The sequence below is a fragment of the Adiantum capillus-veneris genome, chromosome 4 (genome assembly GCF_014529385.1).
Source record: "Adiantum capillus-veneris isolate H3 chromosome 4, ASM1452938v2, whole genome shotgun sequence".
Classification (NCBI taxonomy): domain Eukaryota; kingdom Viridiplantae; phylum Streptophyta; class Polypodiopsida; order Polypodiales; family Pteridaceae; genus Adiantum; species Adiantum capillus-veneris.
The window spans coordinates 150641624-150666268 of NC_140934.1; the positions used below are offsets into that span (position 1 = coordinate 150641624).

At 46.0% G+C, this 24645-nt stretch overlaps 1 protein-coding gene across 1 annotated transcript in view; it reads right to left on the reverse strand.

Annotated features, from left to right (window-relative positions):
• Positions 1-3822: 3822 nt before the first annotated feature.
• The window catches only part of AAE17 (acyl-activating enzyme 17), a 101210-nt gene continuing 80387 nt past the window's right edge, over positions 3823-24645 (reverse strand). The window contains exons 11-14 of the mRNA XM_086511268.1: positions 21209-21334; positions 21031-21129; positions 16025-16234; positions 3823-4052 (exon numbers count right to left, since the gene is read on the reverse strand). Of these exons, the coding sequence (XP_086367394.1) occupies positions 3951-4052; positions 16025-16234; positions 21031-21129; positions 21209-21334 (537 nt within the window). The 3' untranslated portion in view covers positions 3823-3950. The remainder of the gene's footprint in view (positions 4053-16024; positions 16235-21030; positions 21130-21208; positions 21335-24645) is intronic.

Consider the following 24645-nt stretch of genomic DNA (forward strand, 5'->3'; position numbering starts at 1 on the left):
GACTATCCTCTCTAGATAGACTATCCTCTGGTCTGCCAATGTAACAGTGAATGGAGCAGAGCGGGTAGGCTGCAGACTTAAAGCCAACATAGTAAACTCTGGCATCAGATTGATCCCACATCCACCATCCACTATGACGTCTGAGAATTGATACCCAAGAATAGACACAATGAGACGAGGACTCCTATGGTCGGTGCGGGGAGTAGCTAGATAAGAAATCATGTAAGACTCTGAAGGTTGTACAGGGAGATGCCCACCACTAGGCCCCGCACTCGGGTATAGAGACTGAATGACTAAGAGGGTGTCACTTCTAAGGGTTGCATCTAGTCGGAGCATCTCATAAAGGGACACTTGTTGAAAGGTGTTCTTCAAGATTGCTTCCGCTGCGGGCTTAGCTCCTACAATTGGGCTTCCTCTGGAACTTTGACCTATTGCAAGTCAGCCATGGCTTCCAGGAAGGCTCCATCAATGTCCGAAAGCATAGAGACTGGCCTACTCCTTTCACCAATTAAGGGTTCGTCAGTTTGGTCAGGTTGCTGAAATGATGGACGAGATGGACTATTAGCAAGCTGAGACCCACAGCAACTCTTTGTGCCCGAGTGAGTACGCCTACGGACTTCGCCACTTGTTATGGCCGAACTGTATGAGTAGCGGGTGATGGCTGAGGGGCGGTGTTCATTGTCATTAGATTGATCTTCGGGAATGTGAATTCTTGTTGGTTCTGAGTTGGGCCTGAAGATGAGGATGCCCTTTGCTTGGGACAATCCTTATTGTAGTGGTCCTTAGACTCCAAACAATCTCTGCAAGGAGGAGACCCTTCAGATAAAGGACACTTACTTTGGTAATGCCCACATTCACCACATCTGTAGCATAAGATGGGCCGATTAGACGGACGAAACGGGGGACGAAGTGGTCGCTGCTCTTGTTGCTACATGGAGTTGGAGGCTGAGGTATAGAATCTCTGAGGAGCTAAAGCAGCCTGGGTATAAAAATTTTGAGGTGGAAATGTACTTGATATACCTTGGACAGTAGGGGTATTGAGCAAAGGTGGCATGTAATTTTGATGGCCATAGGGGGAGACCATATTAGATGTTGGTGCTAGCCCTTGTTGGAGAGAAGGACCTAGACTTTGTTGTATTTTCCGCAATCCCTTGATATAGTAGCAATCCTTGTCTTCATGCCCTGACTTTTCGCAGAAGTGGCAATAAGCCCGAAGGGGACAGTCTTGTGGAGGGTGTCCTAGAGAGCGACACGAGCTGCACCATACCATAGCTTTAGTCTCCTACTAAGACCGAAGCTCTTCTAGCTCTCTCTTGATTTGATACAAAGCCTCGTGATGTGGGGGCTTCTCTTGTTTAAGGGAGATTGATTTCTCCTCTTGAAGAGCGCGTTGTAGTTTTAGGGCTTCAAGTTCCTACGTAAAGAAGTCAATGGATCAAAAGGACTTTCCGAAAACACTGAGGGGGTCTCTACCTGCGGAGAGTTGGTGAGCAACTTCCTCCCTCTATCCTAGTAGCAGCCGCAACAAACTCCTCCAGAGTGGCGTCAGGTAGGAGACTCTCTCGAAGTTTTTGCTGAGAAGTTTTGGGAAGAGCACTAATGCGATCCAATTGGAGGATAATTTAATGATTTAAGGAGAAAGAGTGTATGTTGAGCCTAAATCTATTAGCTCGCAAGCATCGGGGCATCAGTCAATGACCCTAAAGCCTATTGCTAAGGAGCCAAAGATATCTGAGATGACTTTAGCAGATCTCACCAAGGCCATTCAAGAGAGTCTTAGAGACAATCGTGCTTTGCAAAACAATCATATGTATCCAAGAAGGGAGCAACAATGGTGCTCAGTATGCTATGGTCCGCATAGTACCAATGAATGCCCTATTTTTAGAGTAAAATTCAATGGGAATTGCAATGCCTGTGGGAGATATGGTCATCAAGATAAGAATTGCATAGTATTTATGCGCACGATGGCCAATAGACCAACCTTAGCAGCAAAAGTGTCCTCTGGCTGGAGCACCATGTTAGCCAACTCATCCAAAACCTTTTCCTGGTAGTCGCCTGGCCTGAATGCTGCACAGAACTGTTGTCTTAAAGCTGCCCAAGTTGCAAAATGGTTCTTTGCAAATTGACTGCACCACTTGTCTGCTAAGCCATCCAAGGTAGATGGAAAAAGTACCAAATAAGCATCTTCTCTATTAAGACCACGACCTCTACAGAGAGATACAAACCTCCTTGCATGGTCGTCTGCATCTTCTGAGGAGAGTCCCTTGAAGGTAGGAAACGAAACTTGATGTTTACCTTGGCCAAAATACTGGTCAACGCCTCCATGGCCTCTTGCTCAAGGGCCCGTTGCTCAATAGCTTGATGTAACAAAATAGGGGAGAGCTTTACTGGGGAAGTTGACCAGGAGGATGTAGAACCGGATGCAAGAAGTGGAGGTATGGGTGACGAGGTTGGTGGACTTCTACTAGGTATGTCTTCTGTTGTAGTACTTTAAAGGACTCAATAGTGCACTTTGACGCTCAAATGACCGCCTTGTATGTGTCATGCAGTGACCACAAACCCAACCAAACCTTGGGCAAGAAGACCTTTAATTGGCTGAATGAACACAAATCTAGACCAAGACAAGTGACTAGACCACTTGGTCCAGGACCAGGACCACCTAGTTGGACCAGGGACGAGGGAGGCTAGACCAGGGACGAGGACTTGGTCGGACGAAGGTGAGAGAGGACCAGACCAAAGGGCGAGTAGAGTAAGCTATCCATGGTGAAAACCCAGTTAGCTCCTCAATTTGCACCTCAAGAGAGAGTGAGACTTCAATTGAGGTCCCACCGTGATCGCCAAAAATGAGAATACATGTAGCATGGATAGTGTGTCGTGCTCTCTACAGTGGGTGCTCCTCAATGCAATGTACGTGACATCTCACTCAAACAAACTGAAAACAAAGGAACAATAGATAACAACTAATGACACAGAGACACATCAGTAGACCAGAACATAGGACTCGACTATCTCAAGAAACCGATACAGACTCTGGCATGGCAACACACTCAGCTCCAACCCAAGACTCACAGGTACAATGAGGGTATCAAGGCTCAGATGTGCAAGGATGTGCAGACGTGATGTGTGACTAGGTTGGCTACTCTAGACGACAACGTGAAGAAGATAAGTCATGACCCAACCGCTACTACTCATATATACGACCATAAAGAGCCACCAACGGCTCATAAATGTCAGCTTCTAAGTCTATCTCCACTGAGTGGTGGTGATGACCTGGCCACGATGTCCACTAGACCACCGCACCCATGCCACGTCACTACCCAACGAGTCCGTCCAATGTGAACCAGACCAGACCAACTGTACTAACTATCCTGTAAAAATGACACTGTAGCCTGATACACACGGAGAAAAACTATTTTCGTTTCTCTCTATGCTTCTTCCATGTGAAGAAACTCTAAAACAACGAACTTAAAAATAGTGGAGAGAGAGAGACAGAGAGAGAGAGAGAGAGGTTTCAAGTTTCTTTGACAGTTTACTTATCAAGGATTTTATTAGCTTATCATTTCTTGGGATCTTCAAGTGTTCTGATAGAGGTCGTGTTTCATGTAACAAGTTGATGCTGAATATTGTTTTCCTGTAGGGAATTTGTTTTGTGTGAAACTCATCATCATGGAGTGAATGCTAAATGTGGAGCAAGCAACCTTGATTATTACAAGGAAAAAACTGTTGTGGAGAGAGACAGTGAGAGAGACTTTCCTTGAGTTGATGAGCTTGTTGGTCTTTATTTGTCAAATTGAAAGGGTTCCACACAAGAGAGCGACAACATTCATCAAAACCTTCCGATTTTTTAAGTGTGAATGTTGTTACAAGACATTATTGTAACAGAACTATGAGGTATACATTACAGAGTAAATCAGTAAAACAATTGGTTTGGGGGGGGGGGGGGGAGGGGATCAAAGCTTGTTCAAAGTTCCAAACTGACTCCGAAGCATCCTCCGCATCACTTTGTTTGAAGCAGTCCGAGGCAATGAATTTGCTACTGCCACGGAGGCAACCTGCACAAAAGGGTAGAACCAGCTCAACTGACAAGTAAAAGAAAAATCATTTCTTTCACTCTTGTAATGAAAGACCCTCATACACATGTCAAACATAACTAATGAGAATACATAAAAAAGGAAAATATGCAGCTAAAAAGATACTGCATATCATCAACAGCCCAGAAAAGGGCTTGGTTAGGCATCAGATAGTAAATCTGGAAAGTTTGGATTGCATCTAAGAGTGTAAGAACATTCATCGCAATTAAGAGTCTAAATCAAATTAAGCTTGAAGACACTAAAACTACAATAGTTTAATTAAAGAAACAAAGGCAGAGACCCATTATTCGACATAGCGACAAGTTAATAAATCTCAGTAACATGTTTTATAGCTTGAACAAACTAAACTTACACAAGGTAAACCATAATTCTTTTGCATTCACGCTCAAGTGATTAGGTCTCCACAATTCTGGAAAAATAAGAACTCCTTTCAAAACATCTAAAATGCAAAAACGGAGGGTAAATGTGTAAGAAATGAAAAACCTCTTGAAATTGGAAAGTCAAAAGACTTTGTATTCTATTTGAAGAGGTGGCCTTGCGTGCATGCAATGTGCATGTCTTTTGCACATCTTATTCTTTTGCTTTTAGCCCCTCCCTAGCTTTTTCTTTTCCTTAAGAGTTTGTACAATGTATGTCTTGAATTTTTTTAATTTGAAGCCATTTAGTAAGAGATACAATTTACTTCAACAGAATAACACTACCAGGTACCTACTTCATTGATTCCTTGCGTCAAGAGCGGTCTAATGTTCCCATTCCACAAACAATAGTAAGCACACATGCCAAAAAAAAAAAAAATTGTCACAAATTAGTCCTTATAAGTAGGAGCATAACACAAATCAACCCTTCTTTTTATAAGCCAAGGGATTGGATAATTGAAAAGCCGAAAAGCCAAAGGTCGGCTAAATAAAAAGCAAAGGGTCAGACAATTGAAAAGCCAGAGGTCAGGAGCACTCAAAAAGGCTAGGCCAATACCTATATAAAGACTTCTTCGAGAGCATATGTGAGGAAGAAATTTTTGGGAAGGCCTTCAGCATTTGACAACAACTTGTATTGGCAATCTTCTGCAATATAAACTAGTGTGCCACAGTCCTACGAGGTGTATACATAGGTGATTCCATTTGCAGTGGGGCCCTTTTCGCTTCGCATCTGGTGAAAACAGTGAGCTTCCTTGTCACAACCATGCTGGGTAGAGTCATGATGACTAAAGGCGATGAAGGGAATGATGTAGCAGCGCCTGTCTTAATTCAGCAGCAGCCAGAAACCCTCACCTGTTACCCAGACTTTTGCTCCACCACCGCCTTGTTCTCATGTGCTGCCCCTAGCCAGCCTGCTCTCCACCTTTTCCATCAACGCTTGAGCTGCTGCCCGAGCCAAGGATCAGCCCTAGAGGCCACGGAGATGATTATGGAGGCCAGCCATGTTGTCCGAGCTACTGAAGATGTTTCCCTCACAGGGGGTGTCGAAGTATGGCACATTCCCCCGTTGGGGTGGTATTTCTGCCTGTCTCTTTCTCTCTCTAGCCATACTTAATGGCATAGCCAGATGGCCACACTCAGGAGGATTTACATGCTATACACACCGCAATGGTACCAGCACAGTGGACTATGTACTTACACCGCTTGATCTCATCTCACGCATTCGGGAGCTCTCAGTGTCTCAGAGACTAATTGGGGCTGCTATTGATCATGCATACTTGTCCTACACTAGACTGTCGCTACTCTATGCAACCCATGGCTACCCAGCAGGGCCATTGATACCCCAGGTACCATTTTACAAAGCAAACTGAAGAGGTATACGCATCCTGAAATTTTCAGATTGTTATCAGTAGTAGACCCGAAAGTTCCATTGACAGAGCTGACGCAACAACTTACACATGCTCTTCATACAGCTGCAAATACAGCTTTTCCCCACTCTCGAGGCACAGAGGGAGAAAACAAGGTTACTAGACCACGAAATAGCTGGTATGATGATGAATGTCGAGAGATGAGAATTGAACTTCGCAAAGAGGAGAGACAGGGATCATTACACATAAACAGTCCCAAATAGCTTTCCGGTGCCTTGTAAGGCAAAAGAAGCGAAGGTTTTTAGCCCAACTTGAGCAGGAGCTATATGAGTTATTTCTAAGTAAGGACTCCAAAGAAGCATGGCGACTCTTTGAAGATCAGCGAGCTCCCATATCCATTACCTCTACATACACTGGGGGGCAATATGCGACTAGTTTATACACGGTACGAGATCAGCCACCTCTATTATTACCTTCGGGGGCCCGTTCTCAGTGTTGTACGCTCTTTACTGAGAGAATGATACATGATAGATTGCATATGGGCAGGGCATCTGATCATGAGGGATTGGTTGCTGAGCATTTGCGGCATGCTCAAGGTACATTAGCACGTTTTCTGGCAAATATGTTTAACAGAGCTGTAGTGGAGGGCTTTCTAACATCATTGTGCCGATATTCAAGTCGGGTGACTCTACTCTACCTGGAAACTATCGCACAATCATGATATGCCATACATTGGCTAAGCTTTATGCTTTGGTGCTTAAACACGAGCTCGGTAGTTGGGCAGAGAAAGAGGGTGTAAGAGCACGTGGGCAGGCTGGTTTCAGAAGAGGCTTTGCTACCCTTGATCACATACTTACTCTTCGAGCCATCATCGAGGAGGGCCGAACACGCGGGCAGCGCCTCTTTTGTTGCTTTATTGAAAAGCTTTTGACACAGTGCCTAGAGCAAGATTGATGCGCAGATTGTACGATCTCGGGGTCCAGGGTGAGATCACATGGGCTATCCTTGCACTATATGAGACTGTGACAGGTAGAGTGCGCACACCTGAGGGGCTATCAGAGATTATTGAATCTAACATTGAAGGGAAACAGGGCTGTCCACTTTCTCCCACTCTTTTTGGCATGTATGTTGACGAGGTTTCAGATTATATTGACAGAGATGGAGACAGAGGTGCATTGTTATCAGGGACTTGGATACCCTTGTTGTTGTATGCAAATGATCTCGTGCTCATTTCCGAATCAGCAGAAGGATTACAGAGCCCGCTGGATACATTGGAAAGATATGCACATGATAGAGACTTGTCTGTGAACCTCAGCAAGACCAAGGTGATAATTTTTAATACCACGGCACGAGGGCATCAGCACCAACGTGGTTGTTTGATACGCTAGTGACATCCACCCTATTGTATGGAGTTCAGATTTGGGGACCGAGTCTTGACCACCGTAAGCGGTCTGGAGAAACCTCTGACGGGTGGAGAGGGATGGAGAAACCTCTTGTCACTATAATCTCCAAGCTGATTCGATGCAAGGCAGCAGTGCCCCATGAGATTGTTAGGGCAGAACTGGCAGCTACTCCGATGGTGGTTGTGGCACTTACCAGGTCAGTTATGTATGTACATGGATTGTGGGATCTGCCATCTCACCAATATGCTAGATTGGCCCTTGAATCGTCCCGCCAACTAGCTTTGGGAGGTGACTCCAAATGCTGGTATGCACAGATGTCAGCATGGTTTCAGCTACATGGTTTCACGATGGACAGGCTGCCACCTTTTCACTACTCCCTAGATGCACCATCGCTCGTACTGACTCGCCCTGAGATCAGCAGGATAGTCAGACAGGATCTCAACACAACTTGACACACAGAGGACATGAATGAGCCCCCCTCAAGAATTGGGAAAGAAGATGGCTTTTTATAGAGAGCATTTTCTTCACACTTTCGAGGATGGATATGTCTTGCAGCCGCGATACATGGATTCACACCTCTCACATGGACTCCGCTCAGTGATAGGTCAGCTCCACACCTCCTCTTATCAGCTACATATAGAGACAGGGCGATATACTTCGACTCCTGCAGAGGAGCGGATATGTGAGCTATGTGACATAGCGCCAGAGACAGAAGAGCACTATATCTACCATTGTCCGGTGTATTATGAGATCAGGGGACGCTTCCACTGTCTTTTCAGAGATCGCTTCGGGCCTTTTTCTAGGGTGATGGATTACACTGATCAGAGGTGCCTCGGGCTCTTCCTGCTCAAACTACAGCGAACATAGAAAGGACAGAGAGGGGGAGGTGTTCTAGGCGGGGGCCCATCAAGAGGCCAATTACAGACTACTTCCCAAGCGGCTGTCCCCAAGCAGCAGACTACACAACAGCTCGACCCACACCACGTGGGATTCTGCTTGAGAGAGCCACAGAGATCAGCAGATCCTGATGCCCACGACCTCCCCGCAGGTCACGCCGCTGCTCCATATACCACCAGCGTAGTCGGGCTATCATTGAGAATACAAAGCGACTCCTACGAGGTTCTTCACAGAGCAGGAGATTGATATCATGCTACAAAGACCCATGAGAGAGCTCATGGGATGACAGAGGACAGAACCAGGTCCAAGAGGACACCCCTACACCACCTGCTTGGAGCTAAGCAGGCTGCTCCTATGCCAGCCACTCACCCCCCCTCCTTTTCAGATGTTCAGCCTTTACTTTAGTACTTTATTTTTGCATTAGACACTTGGACACACTTGATGAGGATGTAATGTATTGGTTTCATAGGTCTTTTAGGCCTTTTGTAGACGTTAATAAACATTCCATTTCATTTTATTTCTCTCCCTCTCTCTCTCTCCCTGGCTATACTTAAGGTATGCAGCGCGCTCCAAACTTGGCGCTGCCTTTGCGTTTTTTAAACCTCAATTCAGCCTTTGCTTTTCACCATTCCCCTCCAATCGACCAATGCCAAGTGGAATCCCTCCCCTTTCTCCATTGTCCAAAACAGTATTAGACAATCAAGGTAAAGAAATACCCTTCGGGGGTGCTGGTCTTGAGGGCCAATGCTTCTAGGGAAGGAACTCCTCTCTCTCTCTCTCTCTCTCTCTCTCTCTCTCTCTCTCTCAAACAGTCTTCTATGACACTTTAGAGGAGATGCTTAGAGAACTGCATGTAGGAGATTTGGGGCTTGATAGACATTCGCAAGATAGAGAGCAGACAGAGTATGGGCGACATCTCACGGAGATGGCGACTACACATGGTCTGGCGATACTTAACGGCCTACAGCGTTTTCCTAGAGCGGCCGGTTTCACATGCTTCCCACACAGGCATGGGGCCAGCACAGTGGACTATGACATGGCACATCCGAGCTTCATCCCCTGCATTCAAGATTTCACAGTAGGACCAAGACCAGTGGGTGTAGCAGTGGATCATGCTCTCTTGACACTTTCCGTCTCCTTTCAGTACAGTACAGCCCTGGTGTCAGGAGGGAGGACACATACCCGCTATACATTTACACCAGACTCAGTGTGTTCATACATAGGAGATAGATAGTCATCTATGTACGGCAGCCAAGCCAGGACTCTCAGTGGAGGAGATCACCACTTTACTGGCTGAGACATTGCATGATGCAGCAGCAAAGGCTTACCCACACACTCAGTCTAATCAGAGACGTCGTTCTGGGACCATGCCTCAGAACAGTTGGTATGACGAGGAGTGTAGAGAGACGAGAGCACAGCTTCAGAGGGATCTTCTTCTAGGGGTCATCAATCACAGACAGACTAGGATAGCCTTCAGGCGCCTTGTGCAAAGGAAGAAACGAGCATTCCTAGCTCAAATGGAACAAGATTTATACCAATTGTTCTTGAGTAGAGACTCAGGAGAGGCATGGTGTTTCTTTCATGAGCACTCCCCTCCCCCAGTGATTACTTCTCCTGATGTGTGGGGTCAGTATGCAACATCCTTATATACGGTCCGTGGACAGACACCCCTTCCAAATACTCCTGAGCCATGCCCATCTACGAGTACCTTCTTTACCACTGAGATGGTAAAGACGCCCATTGACAGGATGAGGACCAGGAGGGCATATGATCGTGATGGTCTAGTAGCAGAGCACTTTATACATGCTAGAGATATGCTGGCAAAGGTTCTTGCAGTTCTATTCAATCGTGTCATGTGTGAGGGTCTACCTGAAACTTGGAGACTGTCTACTATTGTGCCTATCTTCAAGGCTTGTGATCCTACGGAGCCAGGAAACTACCGAGCCATGCCCATCTACGAGTACCTTCTTTACCACTGAGATGGTAAAGACGCCCATTGACAGGATGAGGACCAGGAGGGCATATGATCGTGATGGTCTAGTAGCAGAGCACTTTATACATGCTAGAGATATGCTGGCAAAGGTTCTTGCAGTTCTATTCAATCGTGTCATGTGTGAGGGTCTACATGAAACTTGGAGACTGTCTACTATTGTGCCTATCTTCAAGGCTTGTGATCCTACGGAGCCAGGAAACTACCGTACTATTATGATTGGACACATTGGCACAGTTGTATGAATCTATCCTTGAGCAGCAGTTGAGTAGATGGGCAGAGAGTGAGGGTATACGGGCAACGGGACAGGCCGGTTTTAGGAGAGGCTTCTCCACTCTTGACCATATTCTGACACTTAGAGCCATCATTGAGGAGGTTGGGGCACATGGGAGACGGATTTATTGTAGCTTTGTGGATTTCCGCAAGGCATTTGACATGATGCCCAGAGCCAGATTGATGCGCAGACTACAGGAGATGGGAGAGCCCATTGAGTTGATTTGGGGGATCATGGCTCTATACAGATCAGTGGTGGGACATGTACGCACTTCAGAGGGGAATCTGATTTAGTTCACTCCACTATTGGAGTGAAACAAGGTTGTCCATTGTCTCCTACTCTATTTGGTATGTACATAGATAAGGTTTCTGATTACATTGACACCCAGCTGGCATGGCATGGATTCCATTGTTGTTATATGCTAATGATATTGTGCTGATCTCTGACTCACCGGAGGGTATGCAACGACATTTGGATGCATTACATAACTTTGCGGAGGATAGTGGATTGTCTGTAAACCTTGGTGAAACCAAGGTTATGGTGTTTAACACCACACCATAGTGGATCAGGAGATCAGCACCTACATTCACTTATGGTCAGGAGACTGTGGAGTACACAGATGCATACACTTATCTTGGGGTAGTCTTCACTGGGCCAAAGTTTTCTTTGAAGAGAGCAGCACAGACTAGACCGACCAAAGAGTATGCGGCCTTGGGAGGATTGGAGAGAAGGTGTTCGTAGGTTCAATTCCATGAGCCCCGAGCAAAGATCTGGCTCTTTGATACCTTGGTAGCTTCAACCATGCTCTATGGGGTTCAGGTTTTTGGGGACCTTCTGTTGGTCAGGATGGGTGGAGAGGTATGGAGAGGCCTTGGTATCTATGATCTCTCGGCTGATTAGAGCCAAGGCCTCCGTGCCACACGAGATGATTAGAGTGGAGTTAGCAGCCCCCCCTATGGAGATAGAGGCACTTACCATATCAATCTCCTTTATACACAGTTTATGGAATACTACCACAGACAGATATGCCAGATTGGCCCTTGAGTCCTCCAGACAATTAGCTTTACAGAGGGACACATCATGCTGGTATGCACAAATGTCAGATACGGACATCTTCACACCAGCTTGAGATTGAGACTGGTAGATGTGTATCCATATAGCATACAAATGTCAGATACGGACATCTTCACACAGCTTGAGATTGAGACTGGTAGATGTCCGTATCTGACCAATGGTGGTATGCTGGTATGCACGGTGTGCCATTGGTCAAATACAGACATCTTCACACCAGCTTGAGATTGAGACTAGTAGATTCAGAGGGATACCAGCAGCTAACAGGGATGCCGCCTATGCCATACAAAGCCATAGACGGAGATGCATTATATATGTCAGTGCACAGTGTATTATGAGATACGGGGTCATTTCCACTGTAATGACCACTGTCTATTCAGAGAAGGCTTCGGACCCTTCTCAAGATTCATGAGCTATCAGGACCAGAGATGTCTTGGATTGTATCTACTTGAGTTACACAGACACAGAGATAATTTATTGAGGAGATCTGGAGAGAGACAATCCCAGAGACAGATTACTGATTTCTTCACACCAAACACTGGACAGATAGAGGAGCAGCCACCATTGCAAATCTCAGGAGAGGAGCTTCATAGCATCAACGGAGACTATTCGAGCCATACTATCTCGACATCCGGAGTACACATGAGGATGGATTCATCACCCATTGTATCTCTCTCTTGTACTGGGCACACATTGTATCAGTGCTCACACATACCCCACACAGTTCCAGCTAGTAACACTTCTAGATTCAATTTAGTATCTCTTTTTTTGTACTCAGACATGGTATCAGATTCACCAGTATGTAACAGATTGGTCTCATAGGTCATTTTGGCCTTTTGAAGACGTTAATATATCATTTCATTTCATCATGTAAGGTGCAACGGAAGTGAATGTTTAACTTTGCTCAAGATGCGTGCTCCGAACTGTGCTCAAGGGTTCCTTTTACTTACGGAAGGGAGAGCCTTCCGTTCCTTTAGTGAGAGAGTGCAAATGATCACAAACAAAGTGAATGATAATGTGAATGAAGGTGTTGAGACTGAGAGAGAGAGAGAGAGAGAGAGAGAGAGAGAGAGAGAGATGACACCAGACGGTTGTCAAACCCTCCTCCAAGGGTCCCCCTTTCTATGGCGAGAGAGGTCTATGCTATTGATTGCACAAATCTGGTACAATGGTCTAGATGCAATGGACTTGCCGACGATGTAGACGACAATGATGACGACGACGAGACGGGCTGAAATCTGGAAACGCTACGGACTGAAATCTGCAAATCTGCTAACTGCTGAATTCTGACACTGTGTCGGCGAGGACGACGATGGCGACAACGATGCACTGAAAACGCAGATGCTGAAATCTGCAGACAGCGGGTAGAATCTGAAAACGCTGGCTAATCTGATGGTGCGGCGAGGATCTGCTACGGGCAGGTGATATCTCCGAGGCTAGAGGCTGATCTGGCGGTGTCTAAGTGCTGAAAACTGAAAACGCTGATGCTAGAAGCTGATCTGTCGCCGGGAATCTGCAAAACGTTGATACTATCAGCAAGGTGCAAAAACGCTAGGCCTGATCTGGGATCTGCAAAACGCCAGGGCTGATCTGGGGTCTGCAAAATGCCAGGGCTATTTTGGTATTGCTGATGAAAAATGCCAGAGGGTCTGTTGGCTGAAAACGCTAGGGTATTCTTACTGAGAAGGTGCATTGCAAGTTATGGGAACTTCTGTTGCCTCTTCTGCCAGAAAGTGCTAGCGCTAGGTTTTTATATTACCAACTCAGCAAAGTTGCCCTACCCAATTTCCCAACAAAGTCACTTATTAATGATAAGTGAAAAATGGATAAAATAGGGAAAATGGATTCTGTGCACTCTAAAATGCTCATGATGGGTATTGATTGTCATGCTGATGATCATGTTGTGTGCAACTAGAGGATATGCAACTACTCTAAGTGCTTGGACATGCACGACCTGCGCACAGGCTCACAGAGGTGCCAGAACACTTCCTAAGCTGACCTAAACCCTGGACCTGAAGTAGCTTGTCCACATGCACATAGGGTTATATGTGCACGTGATACATCATCTCTCTCTCTCTCTCTCTCTCTCTCTCTCTCTCTCTCTCTCTCTCTCTCTCTCCAGAGTCATGCAGTACGAGGATCAGAGATTCTTGGGTTTGTTTTTGCTCGAGCTACGCAGACACAGAGAGAGCCTGATGAGAGGAGAGGCTAGCCAGTCCCAGAGACAGATCACAGATTTCTTTAGAGTTGCCACTAGACACCCGGAGGAGTTACTACCACAGCAAAGCTCGTCGTCTCACACAAGAGGCACATTGATCGACCGAGCGACTGAGCTGGGAAGATCCAGACGCCCACGACTGCGGAGGACTACACAGCATCGGCGGAGGCTACATCGGAGGATTCAGATCACTTTGGCTCGAGATGCACGACGCCCGGTCAGACTACTGACCATGGAGGAGATTGATGAGATCCGCCAGCGACCGATGATGGATCTGTTGTGATCTAGCTATCCCAGCTAGTTGCTATTCACACCTAGTAGTTTAGGATTCCATAGTATTTTATTGTGACATTTGTCATTTCATTTTTGTCATTGTTGTCATCTTGTTACTCTGACTCTGACTTTGTATCAGATCCACCACATTGTAACTTTCTGGTCTCATAGGTCACTTTGGCCTTTTGAAGACGTTAATATAACATTTCATTTCATTTCATATCTCTCTCTCTCTCTCTCTCTCTCTCTCTCTCTAGCAGTTTAGGATTCCATAGTATTTTATTTTGTCATTTTGTCATTCTGTCATCTTGTTACTCTGACTTTGTATCAGATCCACCACATTGTAACTTTCTGGTCTCATAGGTCACTTTGGCCTTTTGAAGACGTTAATATAACATTTCATTTCTCTATGAGGATGGATTCTAGTAGAAGTAGTATTTTTGTTCTAGTTCTTTTGTACCCAGACATGGTATCAAATTCACTATTTTGTAACAGATTGATCTCATAGGTCATTTTGGCCTTTTGAAGACGTTAATATAGCATTTCATATCATCTCTCTCTCTCTCTCTCTCTCTCTCTCTCTCTCTCTCTCTCTCTCTCTCTCTCTCTCTCTCTCTCTCTCTCTCTCTCTCACACACACACACACACACACACACACACACACAATTTATGGGACCTTCCCAAAGACCGATATGCTCAAGTAGCACTTGAGTCATCCCGACAGCTACTGCTACAAGGGGACACAACATGTTGGTATGGGCAGATGACATCATGGTTTCAGTCACAAGGCTTCAGCATGGATAGACTGCCTCCATTCCAGTACTCCTTGGATGCACCCTCCCTTTCTCTCACACGGATGGAGACCACTAGACTTATACGTCAAGATTTGATTAAACTAGATACCAGAAGCACATGGATACAGCCGGTACAAAAGTTGGGCACGAAGATGGCTTTCTATAGAGACCATCTCCTCCAACTAATAGAGGATGGATATGTAATCAGACCGGCCTATATGCACACTCATTTATCCCATAGGATACAATGTGCTATTGGTCATATGCGCACATCATCGCATCAGCTAGAGATTGAGACTGGCAGATTTAGGAGAGTACCAACAGAAGCCAAGAATTGCCAGTTATGTCATATAGAGTCAGAGACAAAGTTACATCACAATCGTCATTGTCCGGTATACTACGAGATACGAGGCCGCTTTCGCTGTCTATTCAAAGAGGGCTTTGGACCATTGGCTAGAGTCATGAGATATCAGGATCAGAGATGCCTCGGGTTGTTTTTGCTAGAGCTGCGCAGACACAAGGAAAGTCTCTTGAGGAGACCAGGTAGTGGAAGACATTCACAGAGGGAGATCACTGACTTCTTTCAAGCAGGGACTCAGCAGCCGGATGAGCATGCTTCGCAGTAGACTTCAGAGCCCAGTTCTATCAGAGGTATATTAGTGGACAGAGCCATTGAGCTTGGAAGCGCTAGAGGGAGCGACCACGACATCAACGGAGGCTCCACCAGAGAATCAAGACTATTCTAGCACAACCAATACGATTATTTACAGAGGCGGGCATTGACAAAGCTCTTCAGTGACCGATGCAATACTTTCTCTGGCAACGCTCGATGCCGGGCATCCTTGGGCATGGATGATGATGATGATGATTTTCACGCTGAAGATTTGAGTCTTTTAGTTTTACTCTTTCACTTTACTTCATTTTATTTTTGTACCCAGACATTGGATTAGATCCACAAGGATTGTATCAATTTGGTTTCATAGGTCATTTTGGCCTTTTGAAGACGTTTAATGTAACATTTCATTTCATTTCATTTCTCTCTTCATGTTGAAGTGTCTGCTATTGTGATTCACCATCTGTTCTTGACGTACAAAGAAGGTTTCACATACGAACAGCATGGTTTGCATACATCAAATAATTGAACCAGCAGGAATCATTGAAACTCAAAAATCAGATTCCACTCAAAAATTACACTAAATATTCTAAAAATCCATAAAACAAAGTTTTTACCTTAAACAGCGGATTCAGCTTCTGCTGGATTGTTGCATTGAATTTCTGCTTGAGTAACTCATTACTCACAGCATCACTACTTTCTTTAAGCACTACCACTATCAAGAGCTGTTCTGGCCCCCCGCCTGCTTCAGGCACTCCAATTGCAGCTGTCTCCAGTACGCTTGGATGTGCAATGTTACAAATTCGCTCTATTTCAACAGAACTAACCTGTGGACATACAAAAAAAAACTTTCCTTATAGATAACTAGTTGAACACATGAAGATACGTATGCACACAAAGATTTTCACGCCCTTGTCACAGACATAAATGTACACATGCAAACAGGACAAACCCAAATTCGCCTTTTAAAGAAATACGCAAGTTTATAGTCTCATGGTAGTCATCCACCTGACAATATAAGCATCAACTCCATCTTGCAGATACTACCTAAACACTAATACAACCCCATCAACGCTGGCAGACCAAGCCAGAACGGGGCACATCTATAGCTTGGCCTCTCTGCTGTCCGAAATCTCACACAAACCAACTGCAACCAGCACTCAAGCCCTCCAATCATAGCACACGCCAACCTCAAGCTCAACGAGGACAAATTGCTACTGGACATGGGACTGCCGCACCCGACAACCGTGCCAAGATAGGGACAGAGCCACATCACATGCACATGCACACCTTCCATATTATCCCCTCTTTCTTTCTCTTAGGTGGCCAAACCCCTGTCTAGACTCTAATCACAAAGAAAGCATTTGCATCTACTTTGCTCAACACCATCTCAAGCCACCCCTTCGACACAGTCCTTGCTTCATAAAACATATAGAAATCGCACCCCATCTCCCAACAAAGCCCTCAAGGGCTCTCTTCTCTCTTATAGCCCCACTAGGCTTCTCATTATGACCCTCAGGTGTATTCATTCTAAGCACTTGCAGCCTTTGATTGGTTTCACACTCACAGCAGCATGAATGACCTGGCAGCCTTTGGTCTACCTTTGGTCTTCAAAAACTCAAACTCTTACTGAAGTTTATGATCTATCTAATTTAAAATGCAATTATCTTTCTTTAAGCCTCCTTTGCCTAGAGGTCATTAATGAACTGAGGACCTTTCTCTATAACTTGTTCCCTATGAAAATTTCTTGGTCCAAAACTGGTTTTGAATTTCAAACCGTGGAAGACTTCATCCCAAGGACTCCTACACCAAGGTAAAATTTCAAGGACATCCTCCATGATAAAGAAGTAGATTAGTGTTTAGTGAAGTGCTCTATTTCATTAAGGTTCCTTTGTAAGTATAACATTTCCTTGCTTGCTACTATTTGTCAGCAGTTGTCATAATTATCTCATCTAGTCGCTACTAGATCAACCATCTCAGCCCATTACTACCATGTATGTCCTATTACTCATCAATAGAGATAAAATGCTATCATTGCAGTGTAAAGGGAACTAGTCACTGTCAAGAACTAGTCACTGTCAAAGACTTCGGTAAGACCGTTTTCTTACTCTTACTTATTCATGCACTATCAATGTGCACGGAGAGATTAGACGAGTTCATTCGTGCAAGCTTTGTCACAAGTTGGCCAAGAGGACAAGGGGTTCGAGTTTAAAAACTCTAACCCTTAAAAACTAAACCTAGAAGACCTATGAAGATTTGGCCGTGGGGCCTAAGGGTTTAGAGTTTAAAAACCTAACCCCTACCAACTTGAAGAACGCCGGCCACGGGGCCTAAAACCCTAAAAATACAAAAGAACTCTCGCTCAATTTCCATAAATCGCACTGACTCGTTATTTGGCAAGCTATACAGATTTCGGCGATTTGCACTGGCTGTTTTGGGCAGTTTTTATTTTTAGCGCAAGCCAAGTGCTTTTAGAGCTGATGCTTTTGGGGCTTTGGTTTTGGGCATCCCTTGTACTGTTTATAAGGACCCTTGGCACCTCGCTCTGGAGAAGATATGTGCACAAAGTCTCGGAGAACCAGACCCTTGGGGAGTTGTACCTTTGCCAAGCAATAATAAAGAAATACCGAAAGGGGCACCAATCTTTGGGGCCAGTGCATCTGGGGATGGAACTCCGTCGTTCAGTGTCGACTCTCCTCTTTTTTCTCTCTCTATTCAAGTTTACTTACTTGAAGATTTTGTTTGTGTGTTGCTATTGATTTCTCTCTTGGAGTGTCCAAGCCTGTAATAGTGGTATTAGAGCTCACAAACGATCCTCCTCTTGCCGAGGATTCGATCCTATCTACAAGACACATGGGTTCTCGCGGAGAATCCGGCAGGCCGACACCCCTTCGACAGTTAGTCTGCGGGGAAATGAAGAAAAGTTGAGTCCCAACCTGGAAATAGAAGAAACCAATGGAGATTTTAGCGAATTTCCGGCGGGGAATCTTGACAGAGCGAAGTACAAACATCAACTTCAGGTTGACAGTTGCATGAAATGATTGATCAAGTACTCCAAGGAGCCGAAATATGTGAATCACCTAAAGAATTACCCACTTAACGAGATTCACTCTAGATGGCAAGAGACCGTCGATTCTCCTCTCAAGATGGTAATGAAGTAGAAAGCAAAGCCAAATGCAGGATTGTTCTCACAGAAAGAGTTTGACAAAGCTCTTGAGAAGAAGACAAACCAGTTGATGAAAAGCTTAAAGCACTCTCGCAAGAAGAGGAAATCGGTGGATTTCCGTGGTTATTTGGGCCGGAGGTGGTAAGCACATCCACAAAGCGTGTTCGCTTCGAGAATGACCCAGATTTTTCTTCTTCAGAGAGTTCCGCCACTTTGTCTTCCTCTAGTTCCAAAGAGGATGAGACAAGGCCGAAGAAGCGGAGAAAAAGCAAGAAAAGCATATTCTTTAAAAAAGTCTAGAAGGCAGAGAGAGCCATCTAGCAGTTTAGAGGAGGAGACCTCATCCTCTGCATATAGTTTAGACAATGAGAAAAAGAACAAGAAGACAAAGGAGTTCAAGGATGAGCGTCAGGCAGTCAAGTTTGACAGGCTACCAAGACACCCATCGAGCCCTTGAATTCATCCAGCAGTTTGACATTACCTTTTCAGGAGGTTGCTTTTCGGAACACTCCAAGGTACGAAGGGCGGCATCTTACTTGAAAGGAAACGCACAAACATGGTGGTCTACTCTGTTGTTGCACAAAGAAGCACATAAGAAGTGTTTTTACTTCTGCCCGGATAACGGAACAATATGAAGAAGATGTCATCACAGCTTGGCATCATCTGAGAATGAATAAGGAAGACACTTTGCATGACTATTGCCACAGGTTTTGGGATCTATGTGCCAGTGTCCTCATTTCGAAAAATCACTTTTAAGGACCAGATTAAGCGGTTCTGATGTGGATTGCCAAAAGAGGTTCAACGGTATTGTCTGCAAAAAAGGTCTGACTCCATTCAGAGACTTATGGGACATGTATTGTTAGAGTATGTGTTAAAAAGATGAAATGTCTGCAGCTAGATGTCTATTAGAGATTAGCGAGATCTAGATGTGATGGCTAAGTGAATGTGTAATGAACGTGATTCCAATGCATCAAGATTTCTATCTAGATGTGATGACTCGACACTGGTGTGAGTGCATCAAGACTTTCGGAAGGATGAGATGGCTGCACAAGCCTCAAGGATCTAGGTGCATCAAGAGTTCTAGCTGAGATGAGAAGGCTAAATTGAATGTTCGAAATACAGTGTTTAGTGTAAACTAAGTGTGTGATTTGCAAAATGCATGCTCTCTAACTAGCATTTTAAAACGCACGGTGCAAGGGGCAAACGCCGCCAGCAAGGATGATGGATGGCTGCAAGACAAACGCCAAGAAGCAGAGGATGGGGGAAAGGACAGCGCCAGCAAGGGTGAGAGGGTTCTCTTCTCCACAAACCGCCTTGCTCCACCAAGGCTCTAATACCAGGTCAAAGTCGACGATGCGGAAGCGAAGAGACCAAGGGGGGGGGGGGGGAGAGAGAGAGAGAGAGAGAGAGAGAGAGAGTCCTGAACCAATCACCCTTGGCAATGAATAACTGATATAAATACAATGGGGGCTGAGGGTTTCTTATATAGCCACCTCAGTAAATTGCCCTATCCAAACTTTGACAATAAGTAAAATAAATACCTAGTAGCCAAAATAAATAATGGGAGTTTGGGCAGTTCAGAAAAGAATCATTCCTCATCCCATTGCTACTTCAAAGACAAGAATAAAGATAGGGAAAAGTTCTCAGAGGAGCTTGGCAGAAGTAAAAGAAGTTTCAGCCTTTTGTTACCAAATCAGATTCAAACGGAACTTGAGATTTCTTTGTCTATCTCTTTGTACTATGTTTGAGGGTCTTTTTTTGTACCTACACTAAGCACACAATCTTTGGTAATTACCCTTAAAGGGAAGCCTTTGTTGTAGATCCCAGTTTGTATCCCTCTCCTTTTGCAAGCTAATTGGATAAGCTATGCTTAAGGGGAGGGTTGTAGGGTAAACATGGGTTTATCTCATGTGAAACCCCACTTTGCCAGGTAGTCTTAAAGTTTTGATTACACATTCGATGATTTCTCTAGCCAAATAAACACTCCCCCACTTTGTAGAGCTATGCCCACTTCTAGTCGAAACCCTATATATTGAACTCATCTATGAGATCATTATGAATCTCACTTTCAAGTCCTATATAAGGCACCATCTATGTACTTTATCTCAAGTGTGTGAGTAGTCTTTTGTTGTTTCCATTATAACCAATGAGCAAGGGCTATTCCAACACATGCAACACACATACAAAGTTGTAGGGAAGGATATCTGTGCAGCTGCAAAGCATCTTTCACAACTGAATACTTGTTGGAAACTCGGGTCGTTATGCTAGCCACTTCTTTCCCAACAAGTATTTAGTAACTGAAGGTGTTTCCAATGCTCTAAGCAAACCTTGGGAGCCATATACTAACTGCACTTGTATTTTGTTACTTTAACAAAAAAACTAGTGTAAACATGCTTATTTATGAATGCATGTGTAATGATTGTTTCATTTTGCAAAATAACCAGGTTAGAATCAGACCTTGATACCCCCTAAGTTCATGGTGTCATCCACACGGCCAAGGGCACGATAAAATCCTCTTGGTGTGCGTTGAAACTCATCCCCATGCCGCCTCAATCTCTGAAACATGCACCCAAGCTGAAAGTGAGCTGAATATGCAGTACATCCCTGTCTAAAATAACTTTTGTGAGTCATTTACCAGGCCCTTGAAGCACGGCATGCCTTTAAAATAAACATCATAATGGTCTGCATTCAATAAAATTTTTGACCCGCCCAAGAATATTGGATCAAGCGCAACCTCTCCAACTCCAGCTTCATCTGGAGGCTGTGACAAGGCAAAGTAATACAATTACTCTCTCCTCTCTCTCTCTCTCTCTCTCTCTCTCTCTCTCTCTCTCTCTCTCTCTCTCTCTCTCTCTCATTTCATCTCTCTAGGCACATTACTGCTGTACTGTGCGCTGCTGTGTCACCCCAGCTGCTCAGCGCGCCCACCCCACCTGCACAGCACCCCCAGTACCCGCCTGTTGCTGCCGCTGTTATACCAACCTGCTGCTGCTGCTGAACTGCCCCCCTCCAGCCTCCCCCTCACGCAGCCCCTCCTCGTTCCCCATCACGCAGCCATCTCTCTCTCTCTCTCTCTCTCTCTCTCTCTCTCTCTCTCTCTCTCTCTCTCTCTCTCTCTCTCTCTCTCTCTCTCTCTCACACACACACACGGATACATACCCACACACACACTACACACATACACGCATACACACACGTACTCCCCTTCTCCCCTCTTCTTCACAATATGAAGAGAGGGTAGCTCCGAAGACAACCATGTCTTCCCCCATCATCAAGACGCCGACATCGACAATGAAGACAACCTTCATGCTCACGAACAAGAGGCTTGCACAATTGGAGAAGGACATGAAAGAATGGTGGATGGAGAGAGAGATATGGAGGGAGGAGAAAGCCACCTTCATCAAGCTATGGAACGAAGAGAAGGAGGACATGAGAGCGGAAATCCAAAACCTCAAAGAGGAGAAGGAGAGAAGGGCACGGGAGAACGAGAAGGAGAGGGAGAGATGGAGGAAAGAGCAAGAAGAGATGAAGGCACAAATCGACCTCCTTCATGCTTCCATCACATCCCTCACGCCCGAGGAAGGAGAGATTAAAGAGGAGGCTAAGGAAGCCCTCAAGGAGGAGATCACCAAAGCCCTCACCGCAAGCATTGAGGACAAATTAGAAGCCACCAAAGAAGGATGGGTCGAAGTGGTCAAAAAGAATATCAAGAAGGTAGCAAGAGAGGAAGCCCAAAAAGATGAGGTACTCATCGTACACACAACCATCGAGGAGGAGAAGATGCGACAAGCTCGCCGTCTCAATGTGCGAGTGACCGGCATCAAAGAAGAAGAAGGGTCCACACCCGAGAGCGATGGGAAAGCCTTATGCAAGAAAGTGGGATACAAGGAAGAAGAGATCCCTTTCTCCAAAGTTTGGAGAGCCGGCAAAGATCCAAAGAAGAGAGCTCTCATCCTCCAATTCGCCTCCGAGGAGTCTCGAACTTCTTTCCTCCGAAAGAGGGTCATCTTGAGAGGGCTAGAAGGCCCCCCGATTTATCTTGATGATGACCTCACAAAGATGCAACAAGATCACCGCCGCGCGTGCATGCCTAGAGTCCACCAAGCCCGCAAAGAAGGGAAGAAGGCAGTATATCGAGATGGTAGGGTTATCATTGATGGCAAGACCATCGCATAGGGACTCGCGGCCTGTGGGACACACGAGGAGATTCATGTCACGGTTTGGAATTGCAATGGAGACCTATGGACACACCCAGAGAGACTTGAGGAGGTGATGAGAGGTCGAGACATGATTCTACTTACAGAGACACACGAGAGCCCAGAGAGAGGGTTACCACGGATACATGGATTCCAATGGGAGTCTTCACATCGGGGATGTATGCGCCAGCACACCACTCGCGGTTCAGGAGGAGTGGCCATACTCTTTAGACAGGGGCTTCACAACAGACTACAGATTGTTGCCCGGGACCCACAGGCCCGATACATGTGGATTCGCCTCGAGCTCTCACAAGACAGGATCGTCTACATTGCCCTTTGCTACTTTGCTCCCACAGGCTCCAGATTCGCCCCTATTGAGCAGGAGTCACCGTACGCATGCCTCACAGAGGAGATTATGGAGTACTCCACACTGGGTGAAGTCTTCCTTATGGGAGACTTCAATGCTCGTACGCGCAGTGAGCAGTGTGAGGCATATGACCACGAGGACCCAGAGGCACTACACACTCTAGATGAGGAGGCTACTATGAGAGATACAACAGACAGAGCTCCAGTCACAGCCTACGGACGACACCTACTTCGACTTGGCTCCCAGCACCGTCTCGTTATTTATAACGGGATGGCCCACCTCAGGGGGCCTGACTTGTATGCCACATGGAGTTACAGAGGGAGGGGGGAGTACAGTCGACTATATTCTGGGACCCAGGGAGGCTACACACCTTATCACATCCTTCACCATTCCACCCATACCCATCGGAGCCGACCACACATACCTCTCTTTCTCCATCACCGGAGATACCATCCCACACAGCTCCACAGCACACACTCCACACACCACCATCCATTTCACACATGAGCTAGCCTCTCTTTACTCGGCCGAGGTCGAGCATGGCCTATGCCTCCTCCACCCATCCACACCACTCTCAGTTCTCACATCACATATCTCTTCCGTTCTCCACACTTCAGCTATTAGCTCTTTTCCACACACCACTCACACAGGACGCACTACCCCCCCCCGGGACTATGCCTCAGAACCGCTGGTATGATGATGAGTGCAGAGAGTTATACCGACGCCTCCGTGCACAGCGAGCCTTAGGAGAGATCACAGAGAGAGAGGCCAGACGACATATGAAGACGCTGACACGCCAAAAGCGGCGAGCATTCGAAGAGGCACAGGAGCTTGAGCTATACCGCCTATTCATGAGCATAGATAGCGCGACGGCATGGCGCACCCTGCGCGAGCCGCGTCCGACTACAGCTATTGAGGATCCACAGATATGGCATGATTATGCAGAGCGCCTTTATGAGGTGCCAGGGCAACCTCCTATCCCACAGCCACACGGGCCACGCCCCACGTGCTCCTCCTTCTTTACAGCAGAGATGGTAGAGAGGGCCATACGCCGCATGCAGCACAGTCGATCAGCTGACCATACTGGATTACAGAGTGAGCACATCATTTATGCGGCCTCCACTATAGCCCCGTTGATTGCACATGTCTTCAACCGGGCTATAGGGGAGGGCTTCCCAGAGGAGTGGACACAGCACACCATAGTGCCTATCCACAAATCTGGCGACACCCTGGACCCAGGGAACTACAGGACTATCATGATTGGCCACACGATGGCCAAGCTATATGGAGCAGTACTTGAGGCACAGCTCAGCTGCTACGCAGAGACCGAGGGTTTACGAGCTCCAGGCCAGGCAGGTTTCAGACGAGCTTTCTCCACCACTGATCACATCTTCGTTCTGCGCTGCCTCATTGATGGGGCAAAGGCGCGGAAGAAGAGGCTTTACTGCTGCTTTGTGGATTTCCGCAAGGCCTTTGACACAGCCCCACGCGAGAGACTCTTCCAGCGCC